The sequence below is a fragment of the Tyto alba genome, unplaced genomic scaffold, assembly GCF_018691265.1.
Source record: "Tyto alba isolate M040663 unplaced genomic scaffold, T.alba_DEE_v4.0 Super-Scaffold_2, whole genome shotgun sequence".
In the NCBI taxonomy this organism is placed as follows: domain Eukaryota; kingdom Metazoa; phylum Chordata; class Aves; order Strigiformes; family Tytonidae; genus Tyto; species Tyto alba.
In genome coordinates, this window is record NW_024881282.1 from 15,637,544 (window position 1) to 15,664,246 (window position 26,703).

The window sequence follows — 26,703 nt, forward strand, 5'->3', positions numbered from 1 at the left end:
TAGGACTTCATAAATCCAGACTGATCCATTTATAATGTTTATTACAGATAGGAACTTCGAACAAAATACTGATAAGTAGCCCTATTTTAAGTAACAAATACCAGGAATTAAATTTATGGACTATTAGGAAGTATGTATTTCATGATGTCATGAGTTAATCTCAAAGAAGGTTAAATAATACCCCTGTGTTCATCACTCCTTGAATTTTTATTCTTCAGCTCGGAGGTAGACCTTCTGTTTTTTGAGGATGTAATTTTTTTTACTAGTGTTTTCTCAGTTAAGTAATACAGTTGTACAGAAAATAGATCTCTACATTGATGCTTCCAGGAATTATAAATGTAGGATAAACCATAATGAATGTGTTGTCACAACACTTTGTTTTGTCACTGGTTTAGTCTGATCGGTCTGAAGCAAACTTAAATAAAGGTCAGTGACAAAGACATTCTCTGTGTACAGTAAAGTAGATGCCTGCTCTTTCAAACCATTTGGCTCACAGTGCTTTAAAGGTGCATTACTTCTCATTTTTATAAGTTTCCTTCTGTTGGCAATTTTTAATACTTTTAGGGTTTTCTGCCTCCTGTACATTAATTGGAATAATGATGATTGGCTTGGTGTGTTCACTACTGGCTTCTAAGAATTTAGGATGCTATTTTCCCTGATTTCTGTTTTAAATATGTGTCAGCTGTTGTCCAGTAGAGTTACAGGTTTTGTGAATAGCACATATTACATTGTAAGATGAAATCAGAGAATAGGCCAAAAGCAGTGAGTCATGATGGGCCCACTGACATAAAAAAAATTTCCGTAGAATTCTGATTATTTAGATTAGCATAAAGTATAGGTGCCCTCTAACATTTTAATGTCACTTGAGATATTCTAGTTTGTGTAAGAGAGAGGGCTCTAATACGTACAGACTCTTTTAATCTTTCAGAGGAAGGCTTTTGACCTACAACTGAATTTTAAGGTTTTCTTAGTCATAGCTAGTATTCAGTGCATTTACATTTGCATGAAATGTCTAGTCTGGTTTTATGTAGCTAATGTTTTATGGATTTGAATGTAGTCTTCAATGACATGCTGGTCTATAGCTTGGGTTAAGTGCTCAGAAAGATCATCATTAATCTCAAGGTTTTCTCTGCTTATATACATCTGTTGCCTTCTAGTACGAGTTCAGCTCAGCTTGACAATTACTGGTTATAATAATGTGTTATATCCTGGAAAAACATAAACTCTGAGCTTTGTTGTTTTCTATCTTTTAGGTGAACTGAGCCTAGAATATTAGTCTTTTGTTTTATGCATTTATCCTTAGTTATTTGCTGTGTAACTGATAATAGTAGTCCTTGTTTTTTTGTTTTTTTTTTTTTTTTTGTTAACTTAAGGATGTGTAAGGTCCTTTTTATTGTAGTTTTATACACTAGGTATTTGTTGTTGTACTGAAGTGCTTAGGAGTCCTGGAGATGGCTAATAACTGCTGTCTGCTGTAGGGTTGGCACAGTACAAATTCAGGAAAAAGAAGGGGATGTAAACCCAAGCAGCTTACAATATATGTATAGGATAAGACAGGTATCCTTACAGACAGATGGGTACAAATTTAAAAGTAAACAATGTATTAGTATTTTTAAGCTAATAGGCTGTAGTTCCAACACAACTGCTGCTTTTATGAACACTATAGAAAAGGAGAGTTTTAATGATGTCATGAAAGAAATAGAAATGTGAGCAGCTGCAAAGACAACAGCAGGAAGATACTATTTTCAAATGTAATAAGAATGGCACAGAGGCTGTCACTCTTATCCTGTTAGAGGGGGACTGATGTCTTGGTAAGGAGACACAGTAAAAGCAAAAGGTGCTTATTCCATATAATTTTGTTACCTAGTCAAGCTGTCAAGTATCAAATAGTCTCAGATATTGTATTGTAATTAGCATTGTGCAAATTATATTATAATCAAGACTAAAAGAAATAAGAGACCCAAAGGAATAAAATCTGCATAAATTTGAAAAGTAAAGGTATTCTTTTTTTTACAGAGTACTAGTGAGCAAAAAACAGAAATGGAAAAAATTAAGCACCGGATAGCAGAAGAGGCTGCAGAAATAGAAGAAAGAAAAAGAAAAATTGAAGATGAACTAAAAGAGGTTCAGGTAAGAGTTGATAAGGAAAAATAATATTTTGCAGTCTGATTTTATTTAACTTACTGAAGTCTTGCCATGCAAACTGATTCTGTAAAATTTATCCCTGCATTCCTTAAATTTTAGTCTAAATTATTTTGATACTAAAATTTTTATGCATTAGAAACCAGTATTCTATTTACCAGATTTAGGTTGTCATTTGGGCATTTTTGTTCTATTAGATCTAAATTACAGAAAGAATTTTCAGGCCAAATCTTATTCCAGTTGCTGTTTCTATGCTGCCATGGACTGTAGCTGAGTTCTGCAGATTTTATGGAATGCTTTCCAATTACTAATATCTAATATAGACCAAATATATAACTTTGCCTTGGTCAGGCTGGTAATATCATAGGGCTTGGTACTGTCAGCTGAATGCAAAGACTTTAATGGGAGATAATTTCCAGTTATTACTAAATTCTGAAAATTATATATCCTAATGGCACTGCAGCAAATTGCTTGTTTGAGAGACCTTACAGCTGTTAGGCATCACGTTTTTTAGCATGTGTCTTTGTTCAGTCATTGCTTTTAGTGTCTATTTTTCATCCCATCCATTTTAAAATTGTACTAAAGAATAAAGGAGAAGTACAGCAACTTAGGTTTTTTCCTCTTAAATATCATAGGTGCCAAGGAATTATATCCTTGTATTGAAAGTGACATAAGATACAGGATTAGGGTAAATCCCTTTCTGTGGTCTTTGATAAATATGAATGATGTGTAAGGTGTGCAGTCTTTAATGATAATTTTTAAATTCTGTTTTTTTCTGAATTTTGTTGCTTTGTTGATAAGGGCAAAGGCTGTCTGGATTTGTTTAGCTACTGAGAGAGAAAGCTTTTGTGACCTGTACTACACATCTTTACAAAGATATCTTCAGGCATGCCTATAAACAGTAATTAGCATAATTCTTAAAACATGCCTGTATCACAATGGAATTTTAAGCAATGAAAGAGCAAACAAACATGACTGAGATTAGTATCTCTATATTGTTTATGAAGTGCAGTACTGAATGAAAAGTTAGGGAATGTTAGGATTATAATATGCTGATTTATGTGGGAATATATTTATTATCACTTAATAAACACTAATTTTTTAATAACTTGTGCACATGTATATGCATCAATGGCAATTGGTTAGGTAATATGTAAAAAGAACAAGAAATTCAATGAAAACTGAAATGCAAATGTTCAGTTTCGTGTAATCTCATCCCTTTTTTTAATGTGTTTTTATGTTTTAAGCCACTGGTTAATGAAGCTAAATTAGCAGTTGGAAACATAAAGCCAGAGTCTTTGTCAGAAATCCGGTCACTACGGATGCCTCCTGACATAATCAGAGACATACTAGAAGGAGTTTTACGGCTAATGGGGATTTTTGATACATCATGGGTGAGCATGAAGAGGTGAGGATTTTATTTAAGCTTTAAACTTTAAACAGTACTTGACAATATGAAATACTTTCTGTTATATTCAGGAGTAACGTGTGCAGAGTTCTTTGGTTTCATATGGAAATAACCTCTTCAACATATGCTTCTTCTTTTGTTAGTTATTTAATTCTTTTTACAGTTTCTTGGCCAAAAGGGGCGTGAGGGAGGACATAGCAACATTTGATGCCCGTAATATTCCAAGAGAAATACGAGAGAGCGTTGAAGAACTTCTTTCTAAAAACAGAACATCTTTTGATCCAAAGGTAGTTCCTGATTGCATTACATAAGATGAAAAAAGACAAAAAGAAAAAAAAGACATGATATTCTGATTTGCTGACATAATTTTTAGAATGAACCTAAATTAGAGAAAAAGTGATGAATTCTGCTTACAGAATTTGTCAGTATGAAGAGATAAACGTGTAGCAGAGATTACTCTGCTGTGTGCTACCTCTAACAGAATTTTGTTGGTGACTGAGGAGAGGTGGGATAAGGTCATTATGAAGTCAAGTCCTCAGAGATTTTTGTCACTGGTATAAATTAGAACTCAGATGAAGGAGTTGTAACTGGCTCTTTCTGGCCTTGTAGCAGTAAGAGTCTTTACAGTATATTTCATTAAAAAAAGGGGGACTAATGATGATTAAATGTATAGGTGATCTTTGAGAATGGATTTGGCAGTAGCTATAAAAAGGAATTCTTAAATAATAGTTCCTTATTTTTAAAAGGGAAGTTGCAAATCCCTGAAAAGGAGCACATTGATAAATCATACATTAATTTAAAACTTAATTTCAGTGAAGCTTCATCATTGTAAAGATACCCATTATTTTTTTTATGTATTTTGGTGGACTACAGTGTAATCTATTAGTAAGTATTTAAAAGATTAATTCAGTAGAGGAGCTGAGTAATTGACATATTTAAGTTGATAACTTATAAATCTGTTGCAATTATTTATCCTGTATTTATCTCACCTACATTATACTTCAAGGGCTTTCTTGTAACTGTTACTGACTTTTTTCAGAATGCTAAACGAGCCAGTGCTGCAGCCGCTCCATTAGCGGCTTGGGTGAATGCCAATGTCCAGTATTCCCATGTCCTAGAACGAATTCAGCCTTTGGAAAAAGAAAAGGCTGGGTTGGAAACGTAAGTTGGACACTGTTACAAAATAAATGTTCTTAATTCCATCGGTGGTAGGTAAGACTAAAGCTGTCAAGAAGGAATAGAAGTTAATTAAAAACAAAAGATATAAGATACCATACTGCATCTATAGGTAGTAAAATGTTCATGCTGAGACAGAAAAAGTAACTGCAGTATTTTTTTTTGCCTGGAAGCTATGCCTTGGATATTTTTTGGCCAATCACAAGTTACCTGTCTCAGCTGAAATGTATCAGGGAGAAATGAACATCACAGAGATGTTTAAAATGTATTCTGTCAGTGAAACCCATGATATTTTATGAGATGTGTAGTTTTTTTTTTCAGCCATATACCAAGCATAATCAGTTTCTCCTTAGGATCAAAAAGATATAACATAGTCTTATAATATTCCATAACCTGAGGAATCTATACTGGTTGTTTTGCCAGGTCTTAAAAATCTGTATTGGAAGAACTTGTTCTGATCTTCAAGTATACATTTAAATGGGGTGTTTGGTTTCCATTTTTAAAGCTATGTAATGAGAACTAGTCAGAACTTTTACATGTGAAAAGAGGTTTTTGTTAATATAAATCACAAGAAAGAACTGTCATTGAACTATCTCTATGTAAATGATTTTCCTGTTACATTTACTCTTTTTTTCCTTTGGATATTGAAGTAAATGTTACATTTTTGTAGTAATCTCAAGAAAACTAAAGACCGAAAACAGAAGTTAGAAGATCTTCTGAACTCTGTTGGTCAAAAAGTCTCAGAACTGAAAGATAAGTAAGTTGGGTTTGTTTATATTTCAAGATATAAATACAAACATTGATGATTTTATAGTATGAATAATGAAATTTAAATAATCAGATGTAACTCCCTGCTCTGCAAGATATTTGTCAGAAGTAGTGATAATTAGGTTACCTATACGCTCAGTGGAGAAATACTGTTAGAACACAGTTCATCTCATCAATCAGATGAAACGCTCTTTAAAAGTATCTGATTCTTACTGCTGTGTTGGAAGCCTTCAGTGTAGACATTGTAGATGGCAAAGATAAGCATTATGTCTTTTAAATCTAAGAAGAATTCAGTGTCTCCTTAGGACTTTGGAAACATTCCTATACAAAACTTCTACTGATCACAGCTAGAAGAAATGCAGTGCTATTTCTTTTAAGATGGTCTACTTTTCTGACAGTTAGCTAGTTAGCTATCTCCTTTTTTCTTAGCCTCTCATCAAGTATGTGACTCACAGTGGCATAAAAATTGCTGTGGTGGACCTTTATACTTTCTTCAAATTCAGTTTAATCCAAGTCTTTTATGTCAATGTTTCTATTATGTAGTTAGTATAGGAGATACTTTACAACCTGACATATGGCATATTACTAAAAATCATGTTTTGTAGTCTGCAAAAAAAATTATTAGAGATTTCTTCCTGTCATTCAGCTATATAGTGAAGTCTTAGATTAATTAGATACTATATGCTATATATTACAGTTAAATATATTATTTTAAAAATGTGGATTGTAAAAATAATTAATTTATTTAAATATTAAGTAAGCAATTTAGATATTAAACATTACAAACTAATACCTTGACCTTGCCTGTTGTTTGGAGTATGTTCATATTTTATAATACTTCACAAGATAGAGTACTGTGCTTTGAACTGGAGTCATCCGTGTGAAGTAGCAATATTCTTCTTTAAAGGTTCATAGATTAAATTTTCTAGAAAGTTACAAATATATATTATGGCTTTGAGCCTGCTATTGTCCTGACTAGATGCAGAACAAAACACAATCACTAAAATCAAGTCAGGCTGTTTAAACAGAAGAGGGAATGATTTTCAGATGTTATAGCCTATATTGCTATATAGGCTAACGTATTTTTAAATCTCACCTGCGCATCTGTCTTAACTTTGTTAGTTGAAAGTCTAACAAGCCTATCTGTCAATTAGAAGCTGAAGGTATGAAAAAGAATTGTAGTTGTGTTCTTCATGAATAATAAGGGAGGAATTCATTACCAATTCAGTCAATTAAACTGCCTTGAAAATAACTGTCTGTAAGTTTAGTAGTTCATGATAGCAATTACAAACAGTAGATGTTTTACAGATTCCAGAGTAGAACAACAGAAGCAGCAAAACTTGAAGCAGAACTCAGTAAAGCCCAAAAAACTTTGAAAGCTGCAGAGGTACTCATAAATCAACTTGATAGGGAACACAAAAGATGGAGCACCCAGGTTAGTGAAAATTTTCATAAATATATTTTGCAGCTGATAATGTGAAAATACAATTTTTGCACTATTTGGAGAATGTGAGTTATTGCCATACTGCATGTCTCATAAATGTACATTTATTTGTTTTCTCATTAGAAATAAAATCTTTTCTTCCTTCTGAAACTCCTTTATACTTCAATGTGCAAATTACCTTACCTATATCACATAGCTACAAAATGTGTAAAAAAAGCCCCCGGTATTTAATATAAAACACACAATGTTTTTTGACATTTTTCAATCACATTACTAATGTAATTGTTATGATGGCTAAACATGTCAGCTGTTGGAGCCTCCAAGCTGAGATACAAAGATTTTGGGAAAACTTTAAGTGATCACAGTCTTAAAACATGTCTCCTTTGTGGCATCAGTGTTGAAAATGCAAATGTAGACCTACCCAAAATGTTGGATTGCTTTTGAAGTCTTCACTTAGGTGTTTAAATCTTTTCTGCTTCTAAAGGTAGGAAAGTGAGCATATCTTATTTGCTCAAATAATATGTTTGGGAGAAACTGGTAAGCCCTTGGACACACAGGCCCTTCTTCAGTCTGAAACAGAAAGGAAAATTTCAAGATATATACAAGTTGAAAATAGCTGTCACCTCCAGAAAACGATACCAAACTTTCTTGGGTAACTTAAAATAGAAAAAACCTCCCTGCTGAGAGACATGGTCCTGCCTCTACATTGACACTGAAGAAAGCCTAAACAATTAGACTAAATGTCTTCATTTTGAAGAACCAAAGTTAGGGTTAGTTGAGTCCTCCTCCTAGGTTGACCAGCGTAATGGTAAGCAATGGAAAATTTTCCTCTGCAACTCACTTTACAGCTATTCCATCTCCTATAGTAAGGATTGAAGATATTTGAACCCCAGAGTTTAAACGCTTCTAAATGTGACTCCTCACAGTTTTTCACTCTGGTACATTACCCCTGTCTTTAGGAAGTTCAACCTACCTATTAATGGTATGCTGTAGACCAAACTGGCCTGTATATTAGTCAAGAACTCATCCCATACTGAGGATGGTGAAAATGCAGTATTCATCTCCCTTTAAAGTAAGGAGGAACTAACAAAAAGTGGCTTTTTTTGCTTGTGTATCACCATTTTTTTTTGTCAGTTTGATTAAAGTAAAAAAGTGAAAGTACTTTTAAACCAATTATGATAATCATATTATTTTGATACACTGTATTTTTCTCCAGACTACTGTAACATTTCAAAGCAGAGGTGATGTAGAGCAGACAAATTATTTGAAGATACATGATAAATATATTTTATCATGTAAGTCTGCAGTGAATCACATTTTTAAGTGTAATAGATACATATAGTATTTAGTGACTGTATACGTGTTATAAGTGGTAATAGCTGACTGTGACTAGGGTCACATATATCTTATTTTTCTTACTATAATACTATTTACCCAGTTACTTACAAGTGACAAAGTGACCTGTTCACCAAATTAATAGATTTTTAGTAGCTGAATTCTCAGAAACATCTGTCCATGCTCTAGCCCAGAGCTAAACAGAGCTTTTCCCATACTTGCATGTGTATGTTGCTGTGGGTTATCCAGGTATAGATACCCAAAATACAAGAGAGACTGTCTCAAATGTATTCTCAATGACAGGCAAATGTAATTCTGACTTTTTGGTAGCTGGTGAGAAATATTAACATAGTTTTTGTTTGCAATACACCTACACATTCTATACTACCTTTTTTTTTTTTTTTGAAGGTGTCAGAGATAACGGATGAACTGGCTACATTGCCTAAAAGAGCTCAGTTAGCAGCTGCATTTATTACCTATCTCTCTGCTGTGCCTGAGGATCAGAGGAAAACCAGCTTGGATGAATGGACCAAATCAGCAGGACTTGAAAGTAAGTGTGTGTGTAAGTCAGTCATTAAGCTTGACTGAGGATGTGAGAAATGCCAGTGAGTTCTAATGAAGACTCAATTGTGTTGATGTTCCCAAACGAGCAGTAACAACATTTTCTTAATAAATACTTGTATATACAGACAGACTATTCCTTAGGCTTATTCTATTAATTATTAAGATTATAAATACTTATAAATTCTTAAGATTTAGGTCCATAGTCCTTGCTTAAAAAAAAAAAAGTTTGCATGAATGAATATATTCACATTAACTGTTGTAAATTCACCAATACTTTCTGAATGCTTCTGCTTTTTCAGTAATTATTTTTAACCATGTATGTTAATAACACCATTAAATATTTTTATAACATCAGCTAGTTAATAATCAGTTCAAGAAATAAAATAATAAATGTAAGGGAAATCTACAGACATGCACTATGTTAGACAGTCTTTACTGTATATAGAGTGGTAAATGCTTAAAATTTATGCATACTATGAATACTAGCACAAACTTATGTTCTTTCATTTATCAGAGTTTGATTTACGGCGGTTTCTGTGTACAGAAAGTGAGGAGTTGGTTTGGAAAAGTGAAGGTTTACCTTCAGATGACCTTTCAGTAGAAAATGCTCTTGTCATCTTGCAGGTAAATTTGTTTTTTTTTTTGTCTTGTCTTGGAAGTATTTAAATTTCTACAAATTTCAGTAACATGGCATCTTTCTGGAATATGGAGCTATTTCATTCGTTTTATTTTATTAGCACCACAGAACACATTCAGAGAAACAAATATTTATGTACCTCTGGGTATTCTGTAGCAAAAGGAATAAAATAGTTGAAGAAAATACATGAGTTTTTGTTTGTTTGTTTGTTTTTGTTGTTTACAGTTTTCTTCCAGATGTTGAACAGACAAAATCCGGTTATCAATGTATTCAGGCTTGAAGCGTGAATAATCATTAACACCAATAAAATCAGTGGAAGATTATGTCCTATATATGTTCACTTTGACATATCATTTCTAATACTTTTTTCCTCAGAAAAAGGAAAAGGCCATATGCAGATACCTTTCAAAACATCTAGATTTTAAACCCTCAGATTTCATCATATTAGCTCTGTGATATAGGATAGAAAATGCCATTCACTTAAGCCCAGTAGCTAATAATACTTGAGAAAAGAAAAATACTGTGCTTGTAATAATGATTCAGTTTTATCAGTTTTATTTGTTACATATAATAAATATATATAAGCAATTGCACAATTATGTACATAATATTGTGGTTATAATGTCATTTATTAGATCTGATAGAAAGTAAAGATTTAGTGTCATGAGGAGAATCAGCATTTGCTAAAGGTAGTTTGCTTGGATGATTGATGGTTCTTTCAAATCAGTTACAGCCTTTTCTCCAATTTAAATTTATCTTGCTTTTTCATCGTGGTATTATATCCAGCTATTCCTTTCTCAGTTTGATTAAAAAGCTCTTCAATAAATGCTATTTTGTAGCCTTAAAGATACATGGATGCAATAATTAAATCTTTTTTTCATATTTTTGCTTAGTTGAATAGACTGAGCTTTTAAAAATCTCACTGTGCGTGAAGAGCTTTTTCAAGCCCTCCCTCAGCTCAAGTAATTTTTGTTGTGTATGTTTTTTTTCAGCATTCTTTTAAAACTGCAATTGGGCGTGATATTTTACCAATGTCATCCACAGTACAGTTCTCGGGCTTTTGTGCTCATCGTCTTTTAGTGCTTGGATATTGCCTGCGTTTTCCTGTCTTTCAGTTTGAGATTCATGTAGTTACTGAGTTCAGAATAGTAGGACTCTAAAAGAAAACAACCCTGGAGGTGTTGTTCTATCAGACTGAACCAGAAAAACGCTGCAAATATATGTGTAAACCCTCAGCAAGTTTGCTGATGACAAAACTGAGAGGAGTGGCTGATACACCAGAGGGTCAAGCTGCTGCTCAGAGGGTCCTTGACGGGCTGGAGAAATGTACTGACAGGAACCTCATGAAGTTCAGCAAGGGGAATTGCAAAGTCCTGCACCTGGCAAAGAACAACCCCATGTACCAACATATGCTGGAGGCCACCTGGCTGCAAAGCAGCTTTGCAGAAGAGGACCTGGGAGTCCTGGTGGACACTGGGTTATACATGAGCCAGTAATAGGCCCTTTCTGAAAAGAAGGCTAATGGTATTCTGGGTTGCTTTGTTCAAAGTATTGGCAGCAGGTCAAGGGAGGTGATCCTTGCCCTCTACTTAGCACTGGTGAGACCACACCTGGAGTGCTCTGTCCAGTTCTGGGCTCATCAGTACAAGAGGGACATGGATGTACTGGAGAGAGTCCAGTGAAAGACCACAAAGATGATTAAAGCAGTGGAGCATCTATGAGGAAAGGCTGAGAGAGCTGGGACAGTACAGTCTGGAGAAGAGAAGCCTCAGGGGAATCTTATCCATATCTATAAATACCTGAAGGGAGGGTGTAAAGATGGAGCCAGATTCTTTTCGGTGGTGCCCAGTGACAGGATCAGAGGCAATGGGCACAAACTAAAACACAGGAGGCTCTGTCTGAACATCAGGAGACACTTTTTTACTGTGAGGGTGATGGAGCACACATTGCCCAAGGCAGTGGTGAAGTCTCCATCCCCGGAGGTTTTCAAAAGCTATCTTGGACATGGTCCTGGGCCATCAGCTATAAGTGGTCCTGCTCAAGCAGGGAGGTTTGGACAAGACAACCGATAGAGGTCCCTTCCAGTCTCAATCATTCTGTGATTCTGTGAAATCTTAAAAGCACATATCAACTGTGAGTAGGTCTCTTTTCATTTGCCCCACTTACTACCGACTGTGTCACTGTGGTCACTCTGTGTTGTGACTATTGTGTAAGTTCTGAGCACTTACGTAATTGTGTATCAGTGGTTAAAGTCTCGACATTTATCAAGCAATGTGTATAGCATAACATATCTTTATATAATATAATAATAGTAAAGCTTTACACAGTACTGGTATGGGAAGCACACATAATTTCAGGTTTTATTAAAATGAAAACCTGCTGTCTTGTCAATATACACGTTACTAGGCAATATCACCAAAACATTCTACATTGTATTGTTTGCAAGTTTGAGATCTGGATTTGTTTGTAAGTAAAATTCTATTTGTATCTTTATGCCTGCAAAACACTTATATTCATTATTCTTTCTAAAATGCATTGAGGTTCATAACCAGAATTCCTGTACCTTTGCCCACTATAGGAAGAAAAAGGAAAAATAATACCTCTTCTCTTAAGTTTTGTAGCAGTTGTGAATAACAAAAGCTGTAAATTATACTCATTGAATAGAGACTCCTGTTTTTAAGAGAAGGTGAAGAACTGCCTAACTTTGTCAGGACAAACAGCTGAGAGTTTTCATTTTGGGAACATTTTCTTGTTGTTGTTGTTTTTTTCTGTTTGTTTGTTTTTTTTTTAAAAAAGAAGACATAAAATAAAAGACATAAAATTCCTCCTACTGTTTTTTGTTTTCATTTTGTTTTTAGGCTGTTACTGTTTCTTTAAACAGTTTGTTAATGAAAAAAGATTTTAAAATGACTATACAAAATGACTATACCATTAGTTTGGGGAAATAAAAAGGGACTTAATTCAATTTTTTCCTAAACAAAATAGATTTCAGTAAATATATTTTTTTATTTTATTTTATTTTTTTTTTCCCCCTAGAGTAAAGTTTGCCCATTTTTGATAGACCCTTCTTTCCGGGCTACTGAATGGCTGAAGACACATTTGAAGGAATCACGTTTGGAAGTTATTAACCAACAGGTGCAGTATTTACTCTTGGTTTTACAATGTTGTTCTGCTTGAGCTTGCTCTATTCCAGACTCCATAGAGCAGTTTTTAGAGGGATGTAATAGCACAAAAACTGAGGTCATGTTCCATGAAGTATATAATTTCTCACAGAGTTCTAGGTTACAGTTATTCTTATGTGGTGCTGAAAATTTGTTTACTCAGGGAGGAGATCAGAGTATTTAAAATTGGAGGGTCAACATCTGGTATTACTTCTACAAGTTTGCTTCTTTGTGCTGTCCTCTCCAAGAACATTGGTATTTCCTGCTGAAGGAGAGATAGTAGAAGATTTGTAAACAGAGAAGACTTTTGTATTCTTGGTTGAAGTTCACTGGATTTCAGGAGTTTGTATACACTCCTTCCCTATGATTTTTGTGTTGTATTATCTACCCTGGCAATAGTAGTTTGGATTTCAGTTTTCGATTAAGGTACCTAAGATTAATTGTCTACATGTCACTGTTTACATGGGTGGCAAAGCTTGGCTCAGTTGCATGCACATAGACAGGAATCTAGTGCTGTGCATAAATCCCTTATTGAACCCCACCTAGCCTCAAGATACTGCTTCGACAGAATGCAGGTCTTCCACAGATCCTTGCCAGCTCTGTGCAGGCCTTTTAGATACTCTCTGATGGTACTAGATATGTGTCTTTGGTAACTGAATGCTTCGCCTGCTAGTTGATTGGCTTGATTACCTTTTAGGCTCTGTGCCTAGGATCTCCATTGACTGTAATGGAATCTTAAACACCACGTGCATGTTTAGATACCTATATGCAAAAGACTGCATTTAAATATCTTAATATCAGCGTGAATCCTGTCCTTAGGTCTTGATTTAGTTTTGAGACATAGCTACCTAATATTTGAGATGCGTTAGTTAGCCAGGAGTTCCAGGTGCACCTGGCAGATGTGACACAAGACTTATGGTAGACCTGCTCTCTTCTGATGCAGCACTTGGAAAACTAGGCATATTAAATACAATGCCTGTATGTCAGTAGCTGAATTGATCAAACTTAATTAAACACTTGTGGCTAAACCCTGAAATATCATATGATGCTTGTAATAGAATTTTTCAGCTATGCTACTGATTTTTAGATTTAGACTCCTGGTATAACGCCTTCCCGTTCATTCTGCAGTAATAATATTTCAAAAAAACATGAAGTAAAGGAATTTATTCTTATTTGCCCAGGACACCAACTTCTTAACTGCTCTTGAGCTGGCAGTGAGATTTGGGAAAACACTTATTATACAGGAAATGGATGGAGTGGAGCCTGTACTTTACCCATTGTTAAGAAAAGATCTTGTTGCTCAAGGTAAATAACCGTCTTTACAAATTCTTGTTCAAAGCTTTTGTAGGTTAGATCTATATACATCATATAAAACTTGATTTTTCTGAAAACATTAATTTTGTGTAATTTGTGCATGAAATACATTGGAGACATGTGTTTGTTTAGCAAGTGGAAAAGTATTGGAAAGTATTGAAAGATTTTTTGACTGGAATTAGAATAAAGTGTTTTTATCACAATTTATGTTAATTTTTAGTGATAATTTCAAACACATAGTTTTACTTAGGAACTTGAGCCTTAAGTAGACCAGAAATTATACAACTGGTTGTCCGGTTGGAAATCAGAGTTTTAGAATGCTGGTGTTGCTGTTTTGCTTTCATTCATCTGAAACTAAAGGTGGCACACAGGTCTGTCCCTGATGTGGCTTTGGAATGGGGGGAGGGTCACAGAGATCAGCAAAACGGTGGAATTCGATGAAAGGAGTCTCCCTGGCTGATGCAATGAAAGGGAAAAAAAAAAACTATTTACATTTACATTATTTCTGCTTTGGAGAGATAATGTACTCTATATAACTCTATATATAACTGCTTGAATTTAGTTACTTTAAAAAGGCTGATATGAAAAATTGTGTTGAAAAGTTTAGCAAAGATAAATAGTAGTGATATAAGTATTAGCATGAATTATGTTACATATTTTGAAATTATATCAAAAGAACCAAGAAGATTAAAAAATACCACAATATATATTTTAAATACTTTCTAAATTATTGTAATTAAAGTACATTTGCATTATCCTTAGTAAATATATTTCTGCCTCAAGTGTTAATTCCTCAGCATGTACCACAGCCTGTGCATGCAATTTACAGTATGAACTTGGGCACTGAAAATAGCTCAAGATTCCTTTTTGCTGTCATGCCATCTAATATTGAGATCTAATAGTGGGAGATGTAGTAGTAATTATTTAAATGCAAATACACGGTAAAAATAAAAGCAAATGTTATGGAGTTCTTAGAGACATTTATCTTCTATACTGGAAAGGTCTGTTCAGTGAAAAGAAAATGTTAGTTTAAATCATTCTTCCATTACAGATGTGCTTCCTTGTTTACCCTTGATAAAAGTTGAGAGTACCACCAAAGGGATGACTTCAGGGATCTGTAGGAGGCTAGGTAGAACATCGATACAACTTTTTTTTTCACTAGCTTCTGCTGAACTTTGGAAAGCAGCAATACAGTACTACAGTCAATTTAACTGATATTACTCAAGGAATCAAATTAAGAGATGAATATGTCTGCAGAACTGTGGAGAAAGAAGATTAAATTAAAATATACTAGTTGATTCAGGGAAGTTGCTCATTAACACTCATGCATCCTCTTTTGCATGTTAATGAGCTATATTAATGCTAGGTCTATGCAAGTCCAAACTAGGGAGCTGTTGTTTTAAAAGGGAGAATGGGTCACTCTTTGAACCTTTTTGGCCACTTCAAAAGAAAGCACGCACTCCTCTTTGTCAAAATGTGAAGGTGGGAGCCTGTCTGCATTAATTTGCTTGTGATGACTGTACATCTTTTCATTACTTGGAGTGAAATGTTAAGAAAAATGTGAATATATATACTGGAATAAATTTGTCTTTGTACAGCTTCCATTTTCTGTTTGACATTTTTACAGCATAGGCCTAAAATTTATTCTGATCCTTGGCACAGAAGCAAAATTGGTACGTGATTTTCATCTCTACCAGTGTTTTAGCAAGAGATTTATACTTGGAGCATTTATGATTTGCTCCTAGTGTTAAAAATAGAGAAGTACCTAACTATGCCACCTTGGAAATTTCTCTGGCAAGGAAATTTCCACTATGAAACTTTTCGTCTTATAAATCTGTCCTTCCTTCTTTTTCAGTATCAGAAGGCAAAATCTTACTCTAGTCATGTGACTGATTGAATCTATTCTCCACTAGAATGGAAACCTGTGGTGGAAGGAGGGTGGTGAGAGGCCATACATACAGTTTCATTCTGTGACAGGCATACTGAGAAATGTCAAAATATTAGGAGTATAAACAGAGTTTGAAACTGTGACAGCAGAAATTCAATAAATTTTCTTTCGTACTGTGATTAAATTAAATGTATTTAAAATAAGACAGATATATGGGATATTTCTAAATGGAATATTTTTCTTTCAATCGAATGACTAGATATTCCATCATCTTTAGTTTCATAGACCTTCTCTGTAGCAATTATCACAGAACATAGTATTTTAGTAGAATTATGATTGTACAGCAACATCAACCTTCTACAAATAAATGTAAAAAATCCAGAGATGAAATTTAATGGTTTTGGATCACATTCAGAAAATGTTGAACCGTCTTGGTTAGCCAATATGTAATTATGGCTAGTGTGTTTTGATAGAGTGGTATACCTATGTGGAAATGTAAATGAATATGTTTAAATTATGACGGGATTCTTACAGAAAAAGGGGATTCTCCAGTGCATCTTCTATGGTGTTTTGTCTCCTATTCATGGTTTGAAGATTTTAAAGATTCATTAGTATTACTCTTATTTCAAGTGCATTTTTTGCTGTTTATACTTTTTGTGCTGGGTAAGGATAATTAAACTACCCTGGTGTATTAAACATTCTTATTGTGTAACTTTCTTACACTAGTGCTATGTTACTGCATTTTTTGTCTAACAGTGCAGGATAGGTTATATTCCTTAAATTTTAAAAATTTATTTATTTCCAAACAATTTATAAATAAATTTTATAAAATATATTTGCATCTATTGGCCATAAAGTATTGCACAACTACTGTTATTTTCAGATAATTGTAGAATGTTCCAATCAGAGTGAGTATAACTTCTGTTTATTATTTACAGGACCCCGTTATGCTATACAAATAGGTGAAAAAATTATAGACTATAATGAAGAGTTCCGTCTTTTTCTATCAACAAGGAACCCAAATCCCTTCATTCCACCTGATGCTTCTTCTATTGTTACAGAAGTAAACTTTACAACAACAAGAAGTGGCTTAAGAGGACAGGTAGGCTTTTGGAATAAACCCAATGCATATGTAGCAGGCACTCATAGCTACATTTTACTTCTGGAAAAAGCTCTGTGGTGCAGTTTGCATTAATGGTCACAGAGATATTTGCTAGCACACAAATATAAATGGTAAAATTGATGCTGAAACTAACTTTAGATTTTAAAATCTTGTTATTATGCGCTTTGGAACCAAGTAGTAAGTCCAATAGAGAAAATGGAAACTGCCTTATTGACTTCGTTGCAACAGATTGCAACTTCTGGTTTCTGTTCAAGATGCATTTATGGTACCATGGAAATGTTTCTGTTACTGCTCTCCAGTGTCCTAGTTTAGAGAGTAATGCTGGCATCAAGATACTTTTTGTACAGGAAAAATGTAATGAAACAAAAAAACTGTATATTTTGCTTACTACAAAATATTAGTAGCTCTTGAGGTTTTTTTCTATAATGTTTGGGAACAAAATATAGTGTACAGATGGAAGAGAGAGGAAAAAAAAAAAAAGAAAAAATATAAATTAAAGGAAGAAAAAACCCTCTTTATTTCATATGAAACAAGTTTTTCCTAACTAACAAGAGGCTTAGAATGGGATGTAAATAAGATGTTGATAAGTAAGATGTAGTTCGAAATATGAAGCATGGACAACCATATGGATTTCATTCTTCCACTGCAGATAGATAATTGATGTTACACAATACAACCAAGTGAATTGACCTCCTTTTTAAGTGGAAATACAGAAAAAAAAAAAAGCTTTGTTTTTTGTTTTCTCTCTTCATTGGCAGGAGAGGGGTTTGACCTTTGGTAGACTTACTGGAAAGAATTTTGCTGCCAATCTTTCCTGTTGGTGCTTTCTTTCATCTGCTTCTTTTTATATCTGATAACAATATATACACTGATGAAGACTGCCAGTCATTTAAGCACAGATGTGATTCAGATTGAGGTGCAAAAGTTTAGGTCTCAGCATGAAAGGGTGTGAATTAGTGTCCTTAATAAAGTGATCCAGAGCCTTTTGAGATGTGCTTGAGTGTCTCACCTTGCATCTGCTGCTGTGCACAAGGGCATGGTTCACAGTAGTTCCTGGGTTATACTGGCCACTGCAGGATATCCTGGATGTCTATATAGATTTAAAGCTGTTGGATGTCTGGTGCAACTGAGTAAAACCTCAGAAGTCTACTTTCAAAAATATAGACTATATACTGTTATATGATTAATGAGTATATATTATGCTATATAATTAATGAATATATATTATGAAATATTAAAGTGTTTTTTATCCTGTTGAATAATCTCCTTTCTTTTTAGCTTTTGGCTTTAACAATTCAGCATGAAAATCCCGATTTGGAAGAGCAGAAGACAAAACTGTTACAACAAGAAGAAGATAAGAAGATACAGTTAGCTAAGCTTGAGGAATCTCTTTTGGAGGTAAAATAAATTTACCTCTTTTATATCTGTTAGATAAATAAGATAGTGTTCATATTGTTATGTGTTTGAATGAAGATGGTGAAAGAGTTGGAATAATGAGCCCTCAGAATTTTTGATTTGAGAAAATAAAAGCATTATTTGCCTGGGGCTGGTGAGAGAGTAAAGTAGATAAAATATGTACATCTGTCATAAAACTGTAGTATTTCAATACATTAAGCATTGTCAAAGTTCAATGTATGAATAGTTGGGCTAGATACAGGCTGATTTAGATTGGTTAGAAATTTCATTAATTTTGATGCATTAAAAAAAGAGAAAAACTTTGTTAAAAATTACACTATTTCTTTTTCAAATTATGAGTTTTAAAAAAAGCAACATTTTTAAGCTTGTGAATCATGTCAAATGATGCTTTCTCAATTTGAGAAATGATTCTGTGTTGTGAAAGGAAAAAAACCTGAAAGAAAAATTCCCACTAAAAAATGGAAACATTTTTTGAGAGAGACATTTAAAACTTTAAACCTCCATGGTTGTTTCTTATTAGCAATGAACTGTAATACTCTTTGTAGGTAACAATTGCCTTTCCCATATTTAAAATTAATATTCTCAATTTTCAGTTTACCTTTTTATTTTAATGAAAGTAATTGTGCTCAGAAACAGCTGTACACCTCTATAAGAAAAGGTAGCTTTCAAGGAAGAGATCTGTTTTCTGTTTTGTTTGCATCTTGTCATGTATTTCACAGAAACTGTGCTTCATGCCCATAGGAATGGGTTCTCAAATCCTCCTTCCTTCTAAAATGTCATAGGTGCAGGGAGGTTGACCTGCTGCCTCAAAACCCTCAGTCTGTAGCTGAGTCATAGAACTTTACAGTATCCAGCATAATGGACTTGAGCATAAGCTAATTGTTTTTACAGATTCCTCAAAAGTAATAAACTGAACTTTATTAGACTGGCCATTAATGTCTCAATTTTAGAATTTTGCACGTAAATATATAATGTGTTTTGAACTTCCACATTTACTATCCCTATTAAACTCCCTATTAAGCCTCAAACACGGAGCTCAAACCTCTTTTAAAACTGTGATGAGGCAGATTTCTCTTACAGGCAGAGGGAACTTGTTCTCTAAAATATTCCATATTCAAAGTTGATTGTTGTTTAGCACCTTAATGTCTACCAGAAGCTGAGAATTCAGAGATGCAACAAAAAAATGTCCACTTTTTAGAACAGACTTTCTGTGTGATCTTGAAACTCCAAAATCTTTCAATTTTGTCCAATCTGTATTGTCAAGTGCAAAATTTCAAGTAATTGATACCTAAGATATTTGCAGCAAAAAGTGGCCAAGTATTAACACTGAGGTGGGTTTCAACTTTGGCATTCTTGTTATCACTGAAATCAGAATACTCTTTAACCGTGAAGAAACCAACCTAAAGCTCAGTGGAAACTCACAGGTGCCACATGGACAACAAAGAAGTCAGTGCTGGAGATGATCTAGCTAAATTCAAGTTAATCCTAAAGAACATTAGCATTCCATCTGAAGTACTGTATTGATTTTCCTCCAAAAGCCTTGGAGTAAAGACATACATGTTGTGGCTATCTCATAGCTCACATTATGATTCCTCATAGCAAAATTGGACTCCTTGAAAAAAACAGATGTTCTTGTCCTAAACTATTTTCAACTATACAACTAAGTGCTTTCTGATATTCTAACTGGTGAACCTCTGCCTCCAAATATCCTGAAATGCTGTCCTACAGGTAATTGTTCTGAACTGACTTAACTGACAAGAAGCCAATTTTTTGCTGTTGTCTGACTAAAAAAAAAATGTATTGAAGGGTATTTAGTGAAGGGTAGTAAAAAACCTTAAATAATTGTGAATCGTTCAAGCTTTTCCCACTTATTAGAAGTGAAATTGCTTGCAAAGGAGAATTTAGGGAAAATGTGGGGTAATCTGAAGGATTTTGAAGGAATGTCTGATTACAAAACTGAAATTGTTCTAATTGTGACTATTAAACTCAGTTGGAAATGAGAACTAAATTGTGTAGGGGGCATTGAAATGTTTTTGAAGAAAATTTATGAATGACTGAGTACAGAAAGTCATGACAAGTAGCCAACTTCAGGTTAAATTAGTAGTTAAATAGAAGAAAAATTGCCATAATTTCTATTTACCACAGGGATATTAGCATGTAAGACTCAGATCATAGAAATATTTCTCAAAAACTTGCTGAAGACATAAGTTTCAGAATGTGGCAATCTGGATTTTTTGAGTTTGTTCCTGGGTTTTGTTTTCCATGCTTCTTTAAAACAACATCTCAGTTTTCGGAGTAGCCACCTGCTTTTTAGTATTCTTGATGCATTCAGTGATTCAGAAATATGTACAGGTCAGAAAGAAGGACAGCTTCCAAAATGGTTACTTTACAGGTTTTTTATAATGTAAGGTGGATTACTTTTTTTTTTTTTTTTTTTACAGGCACTTGCAACATCACAAGGCAATATACTAGAAAATAAGGATCTGATTGAATCTTTGAATCAGACTAAAGCAAGCAGTGCACTCATCCAAGAATCACTTGCTGAATCTCACAGACTTCAAAGTTTCCTTGATAAGGTAGAAAAATATTTTGATCTTTTATTGCTGTTTTTTTCCTGCTAAAAGTAGTCATCTTCTATATAGAGAGGACATATACATCCACAGGAGTATAAGATCAGTAACGTACTAAATTAATTTTTTGGAGTAAAAGATATTTGGGATATGCAAGTACAGAAAGGCTTTTAAGCAGTTATTTTTATTTTATTTTTTTTTTACACATGCTACACAATTTAAAATCTGCTGGTTTGAATTAAAAGAATTTCCCCCACGTACTTCTTGTCAAATAGTGGGTTTTGACTTTATTTTTGCCATCTACTATTGCAAACAGTATGGCTCATAGGGATGTTCCTACTTAATATATCCCTTGCTATTGCAAAAATTTAGATCATCGATGATGCTGTTCATCTCGCATGCTGTTTTTGTAACACATTACAGAGTTTTCCTCTGTGTTCTTATTTGTTTAATTTAAAATTTTCTATTAAATTTTGTGATGTGTTCAGTGGTGGGAAGAGGCCTCAGTGCCCTTGGGATTAATTTCCAAGATGGTCTTCATAATTTAAAGCATTTTTTGCTAAAAATGTTTTCTTCCACTTTTGAAATCTGAACACAGTGTTGAAGTCTTGAGTGCATGTCCCTCAATTTGAAGAATGAGACAGGATTCAGTTTTCGGAAGCAGTGGGAGTCGTCTGAACTTTTTTTCACTGGGATGAATGTAAGCATTAACCAGTAGATGGCAGTAATGTACTGTTTTTTTATATATGTGTTTTTTTTTTTTTTTTTATCCACAGGAGAGGGACGTCTATCTCCCTTTAGCTGAGAGTGCCAGCAAGATGTACTTTATTATCTCTGACTTGTCCAAAATTAATAATATGTACCGTTTTAGTTTGGCGGCTTTCCTGCGGCTTTTCCAAAGGGCTCTGCAAAGCGAGCAGGTATTTTCTCTTTTGCTAAAGCTGTTAATGTTGCAGAAGAATCAATCTGCTTTGATCCTTAGAATTTGTTAGTTGCTCTGGACATTTGTAGAAAATAATATATAGTAACTGATGATAAAATGTATACTAGGTAGTGATGCTGGACTGTCGTGCTTTAGATATTCAGAATACATGCACATGGAATTTTTAATGTTCTTAGGTTACATATAAATCATGAAATTGCTGTGCCATCTGAAAAAAAAGTACCGCTTGTTTGTAATTTCAGCCTTGCTCTGTGTAAAGTGAATTAGGAATAACAAGGTTGATTATAACTTTACTGAAGGCTTTATTTAAATAAATTAGTGATCTGATCTGCAAATAATGCTAATTCTATCAACAGGGGGTAGAATAAGAAAAGACCTATATTTCTACATGGTTTATTTACCTGAAGAAAGATCAAAAATATATCTACTTCAATGCAGTTTCTAAGCATGCATGGAGCCTGTGTTGTTGAAAATGTAATTTTTACTTTTTTGAATTATAATGGCCAATATATTCTTCTCACTGAAGCACAGTATTATGGATTTATCCCTTGTCACCTCACTCTTTAGATCTAAAAACCCATACTAAATAATGATGCATTTTCTTTTTATTCAGCATCTCCAAAATTCATCTTATTTCTCTTTGTTTCCACTTTGAAAAGGCATTTACCAGCCTTTCATCATGTTGCTTTTGGATTCCCCTTTATTCTGCCATCTGTGTTTACAACTTTCCTTCAGCTCCAATCATTCCCAGAAACATGGCTCTGACTATGTGAACTTGCCCTCTTTAAAGTTCTTTACCTATTACTTCTTTCCCACAACATGAGTTTCTAACTTCTTGTTCTTACTTTCACACCTATTTCATAATTTCTTCCTGTTTATTATTTAAAGCTCAACCTCTGGTTTTCCCTTCTTTGCTTTCTTCCTTTTTTTCTTCTCATCTATCCAATTCTTCATTTTTCCCAAGCTGTCTTTTAGACATGAGAAAGGTATTAGTCAAATCAACTTGTGAATCCAAATTGCCTTCCTTTATATACTCATCTTTTCAAATTCCAGTATGGTAGAAAGGAACTTGTTTCTGATAAATCTTATGCTACCTGTTACCTCCCTCCTTTTTTTTTTTTTTTGTTTTTTCTCTTCTTCTTTTATTCTACCTTTCTTTTGTTTTTCTCCTGATATTATCAGTCTTTTAGTCAGTAAGCTTTGAAGGACAGGGTGTATGTACTATTTTCTACAATGTTTAGTTCAGTTGGGCCAAATTTGGTTGGAAGTTTAGTAACTACACTTAATGTCAACATACCTGTTTAATAACATTAAATATAGTAATTCAGTAAATAAGCAATTTTTTACCAAGTGGAGTATGGGATTTCAAGGACATTAATGTCAGGAGAAGAAAATTTTATCTCATTCTCTGCATAGTTACCTTATAAATGATACTTCATAATGTTCACAGTCAAAATATTCAAGGCCAAAATATTAATTTTTAATGCTTCAGCATGAACTTCTCAATTTATAATCTACTCATTGATAGCTGCAACTGAGTTCAATAATCTGTTTTTACAACTAGTAAGTGTCATGTAGAATCTGGATTATTTGCATCATTCTGCTGAGATTTACAAGCTACGTAAAAAGATTTTTACTTCTACAAGAATTTTTGAAATCCAAACTTTCTTTTTAGGATTCAAGTAATATGGAAGAAAGAATCAACTTGCTCATTGGCTCATTGAAACATACAATGTATGAATATGTTTGTCGTTGTTTGTTTAAGGTAAGGTGGGTTTTTTTTTTTTTTTTTTTGGCTTTTATACAGTGCATGGGGTTTGAAAGTATTTCTTCAATAGCCAACACTTGATCTGCTTCAAATAAGCAGTATCGTGTCAGTATGTATGTAACACATGCAAAAAATTACACTTTCAATATTTAACATGCAAAATGGGGAGGACTAAAAATTAGTATATGACAGAATTAAGATTGCTTATGCACATTTTTCCACATAGCAGTTTTCTAACGGACACGACTATTCTCAGTGTAGTCCGATATCTGCTTTACCTCTGGCTCGTTACCTCTGCCTCATTCTGACTTCATAGCCAGTCCCAGGCTTCACAGTCTTCTGAGCACTCTTATTCTGCTCGATTTTATTTCTAGCATTTTCAAGTATATATGTTTGACCTAGCTGTCCTGATAAAGGTTTTGTGTGATTATTTGTACTTTTTTTTTAAAAAAAAAAGGAAACAAAAAAGCCATTGTGAAATTCTCATTTCTCTTTTCACATCCTGTCTCAAATCGTTACCCACTAGCTTATTTATCTGTTCCCCTGTTCCTCCATATAATGTTCTTAATGTATTTCTTGTTTTCTCTGGAGGCTTTTTTCTTGCTTTCTTGGTGAAAACCTAGGATAGATCTGCCTTCCAATTTTAATTTTTACTTTCACATGGAACAGTCATGACAGGAGGTGTTTGTCTCATAGTACTAGGCTGAAGGATGCATAGTAGGCCTGCATAGATGATTTGAGCAGTAGTACAAATCTTGCAAGTGTAGAGTTTGATCTGTAAGAATGGAGAAATCTTAGAAAATTTTACATCTCCTCCCCTCTCCTCGCAATCTAACAACACTATATTGAGGGTGCAGAGGTAGCAGTTACTTCTAAGGATTTTGCTTTATCAAAGTCCAAGTAGATTTTCATGAAATATTCTCTTAATAATTTAACATCTATGTTTGAAGTCATGAGTGTGTGAAGCCTTCCAATAAGTCATCACATCTTTTGAGTGTTGGAAGTCAGCTATTTTTATATATCAGAAGAGATGAAAGATTTCAAAAGCAATGCATAGAGAGGAGATTTCTAGTAGGAAAAATTTTCACTGTGAATGATCAGATTGGAATTTAGAAAATACTGAAAGAGTTAGTGTTGACATTCAGCTTCAGACTAATGGTCCATCCATCTTAGTATCATGTTCTGATAGTGGAGAGAAACAAATAAGCTCCTCACACCATTAGCAATCCCCTGCTAATGCTGCCTTTTCTCCATGCAAATTATTAAAGACTGCTGTGACACTGAGGCTTTACCAATGTCTTCATAAATCACAGAATCCGAGAATGGTTTGGGTTGGAAAGGACCCTAAATATCATCTAGTTCCAACCCCCCTGCCACGGGCAGGGACACCTTCCACCAGACCAGGTTGCTCAAAGCCCCGTCCAACCTGGCCCTGAATCCTTCCAGGGAGGGGGCAGCCACAGCTTCGCTGGGCAACCTGTGCCAGTGTCTCACCACTCTCACTCTGAAGAATTTCTTCTTTACATGTAATTTAAATCTACCTTAATTCAGTTTAAAGCAGTTACCCCTTGTCCTATCACAGTCCCTGATAAAGAGTCCCTCCCATCTTTCCTGTAGCCCCCTTCAAGTACTGAAAAGCTGCTATAAGGTCTCCCCAGAGCCTTCTCTTCTCCAGGCTGGACACCCCCAACTCTCTCAGCCTGTCCTCAGAAGAGAGGTGCTCCAGCCCCGCGATCATCTTCGTTGCCCTCCTCTGGACCTGTTTGAGCAGGTCCATGTCCTTATACTGGAGGCCCCAGAGCTGGCCCCAAATGGTATAGCTGATAGAAGTTTATACCTTTTTAAGCATGTTAGAATTGGGAAGGATGGTTGTGTTTATCTGTCTGGGGTTAATATTTATGTTTGTGTGTACATAGACTTCATGTATGCTAATAAGTGAAGTCATGCCAAGAAATTTTCCTGAGCACTGGAAATGTCCCACCTGTACTGTTAATTTGTCAAAATAGCTGCTGTCTTAAGTTTTGCCTGGGCCAATTAACATTCTTCCATACAATTCCCTTTCAAATTTTGGATGCTAAATCATCCTGGGAACATTCTAATAGGCAGTTTGTATTTGGATTTGCTTGTGGACCTTGTCTGAGAGGGTGAAAGAGTTGAGTGATGTTGACTTCAGCCATTCCATGGCAGTTGTTCTCAGTGTGATAGGATTTTCATGGACCTGTTTTATTTATCAATACAAACAGAACTTTAGTGCTTTGCTGAGCCTCACCTTGATTCCTATTTGGGGCCTGTTTGGCTTCCAGTCCTGCCTCTAACAAAACCAATAGTAAACGCATGCAAAAACATAATGTTCTTTGTTTACCTTAATTTTATCCTTGAGGATACTTTGTACAGTATGGTTTTGTAATTGAAAGAATTAATGAAATGGAACTGTTTAAAGCAGCAAACAACTTTATGTATCAGTATCCATAGAGATACAAATTATGCCAAGAGTTTGTTGTGGCTGCCATCATACATTTCTGTAGTTACCCAAATCCAGTTTAAAGGAGCTGTGGCTCATATGAACCAAGTTATACATAGCCTCTTGGTAGTTTTCAAGGTCAGTCATTCCAAGGGCAATTAGAACTAGTAAGGATATGGTTTTTAAGCCACGCATGTCTGCCATAAGTCTGGAACCTAATCACCAGGTAATTAAATAATAGATCTGTATTATTCAAAATGCAGATGCTGTTGAAATTACTTCTACTGTACATGAGCAAACTTTGCAAAGATGATGAACATCTTTTATACCCTTAGTCCACGATTTTGTCCTATGTTGTTATAAACTGTTTCTGAGCTGATGTGTCGGGCTTGTAAAAAGGCATCTGTTTGAGAAAACAGTAATAATAAAATAAAAATATTTTGCCCCTCTTAATTACAAAAGTAATCTTGGCCTCAAAACTATAATAGACATTGAGATGAGAAAGCCAATATTAGTTATACAGTTCGTCTTATACCTTAAAACATGTACATAATATTTCATAGAGTATGCTTCCTCATATTTGGT

The 26,703-nt window shown here is 34.3% G+C and overlaps 1 protein-coding gene across 1 annotated transcript in view; it reads left to right on the forward strand.

The window, feature by feature from the left end:
* Nucleotides 1-26,703, forward strand: part of DYNC2H1 (dynein cytoplasmic 2 heavy chain 1) — a 175,089-nt gene that overhangs the window by 56,898 nt on the left and 91,488 nt on the right. The window contains exons 56-70 of the mRNA XM_042792803.1: nt 2,017-2,130; nt 3,390-3,550; nt 3,714-3,837; nt 4,590-4,711; nt 5,397-5,483; nt 6,803-6,929; nt 8,682-8,823; nt 9,352-9,461; nt 12,511-12,609; nt 13,817-13,940; nt 16,776-16,939; nt 18,239-18,358; nt 20,818-20,952; nt 21,723-21,866; nt 23,565-23,654. Coding sequence (XP_042648737.1) covers nt 2,017-2,130; nt 3,390-3,550; nt 3,714-3,837; nt 4,590-4,711; nt 5,397-5,483; nt 6,803-6,929; nt 8,682-8,823; nt 9,352-9,461; nt 12,511-12,609; nt 13,817-13,940; nt 16,776-16,939; nt 18,239-18,358; nt 20,818-20,952; nt 21,723-21,866; nt 23,565-23,654 — 1,863 coding nt within the window. The remainder of the gene's footprint in view (nt 1-2,016; nt 2,131-3,389; nt 3,551-3,713; nt 3,838-4,589; nt 4,712-5,396; nt 5,484-6,802; nt 6,930-8,681; nt 8,824-9,351; nt 9,462-12,510; nt 12,610-13,816; nt 13,941-16,775; nt 16,940-18,238; nt 18,359-20,817; nt 20,953-21,722; nt 21,867-23,564; nt 23,655-26,703) is intronic.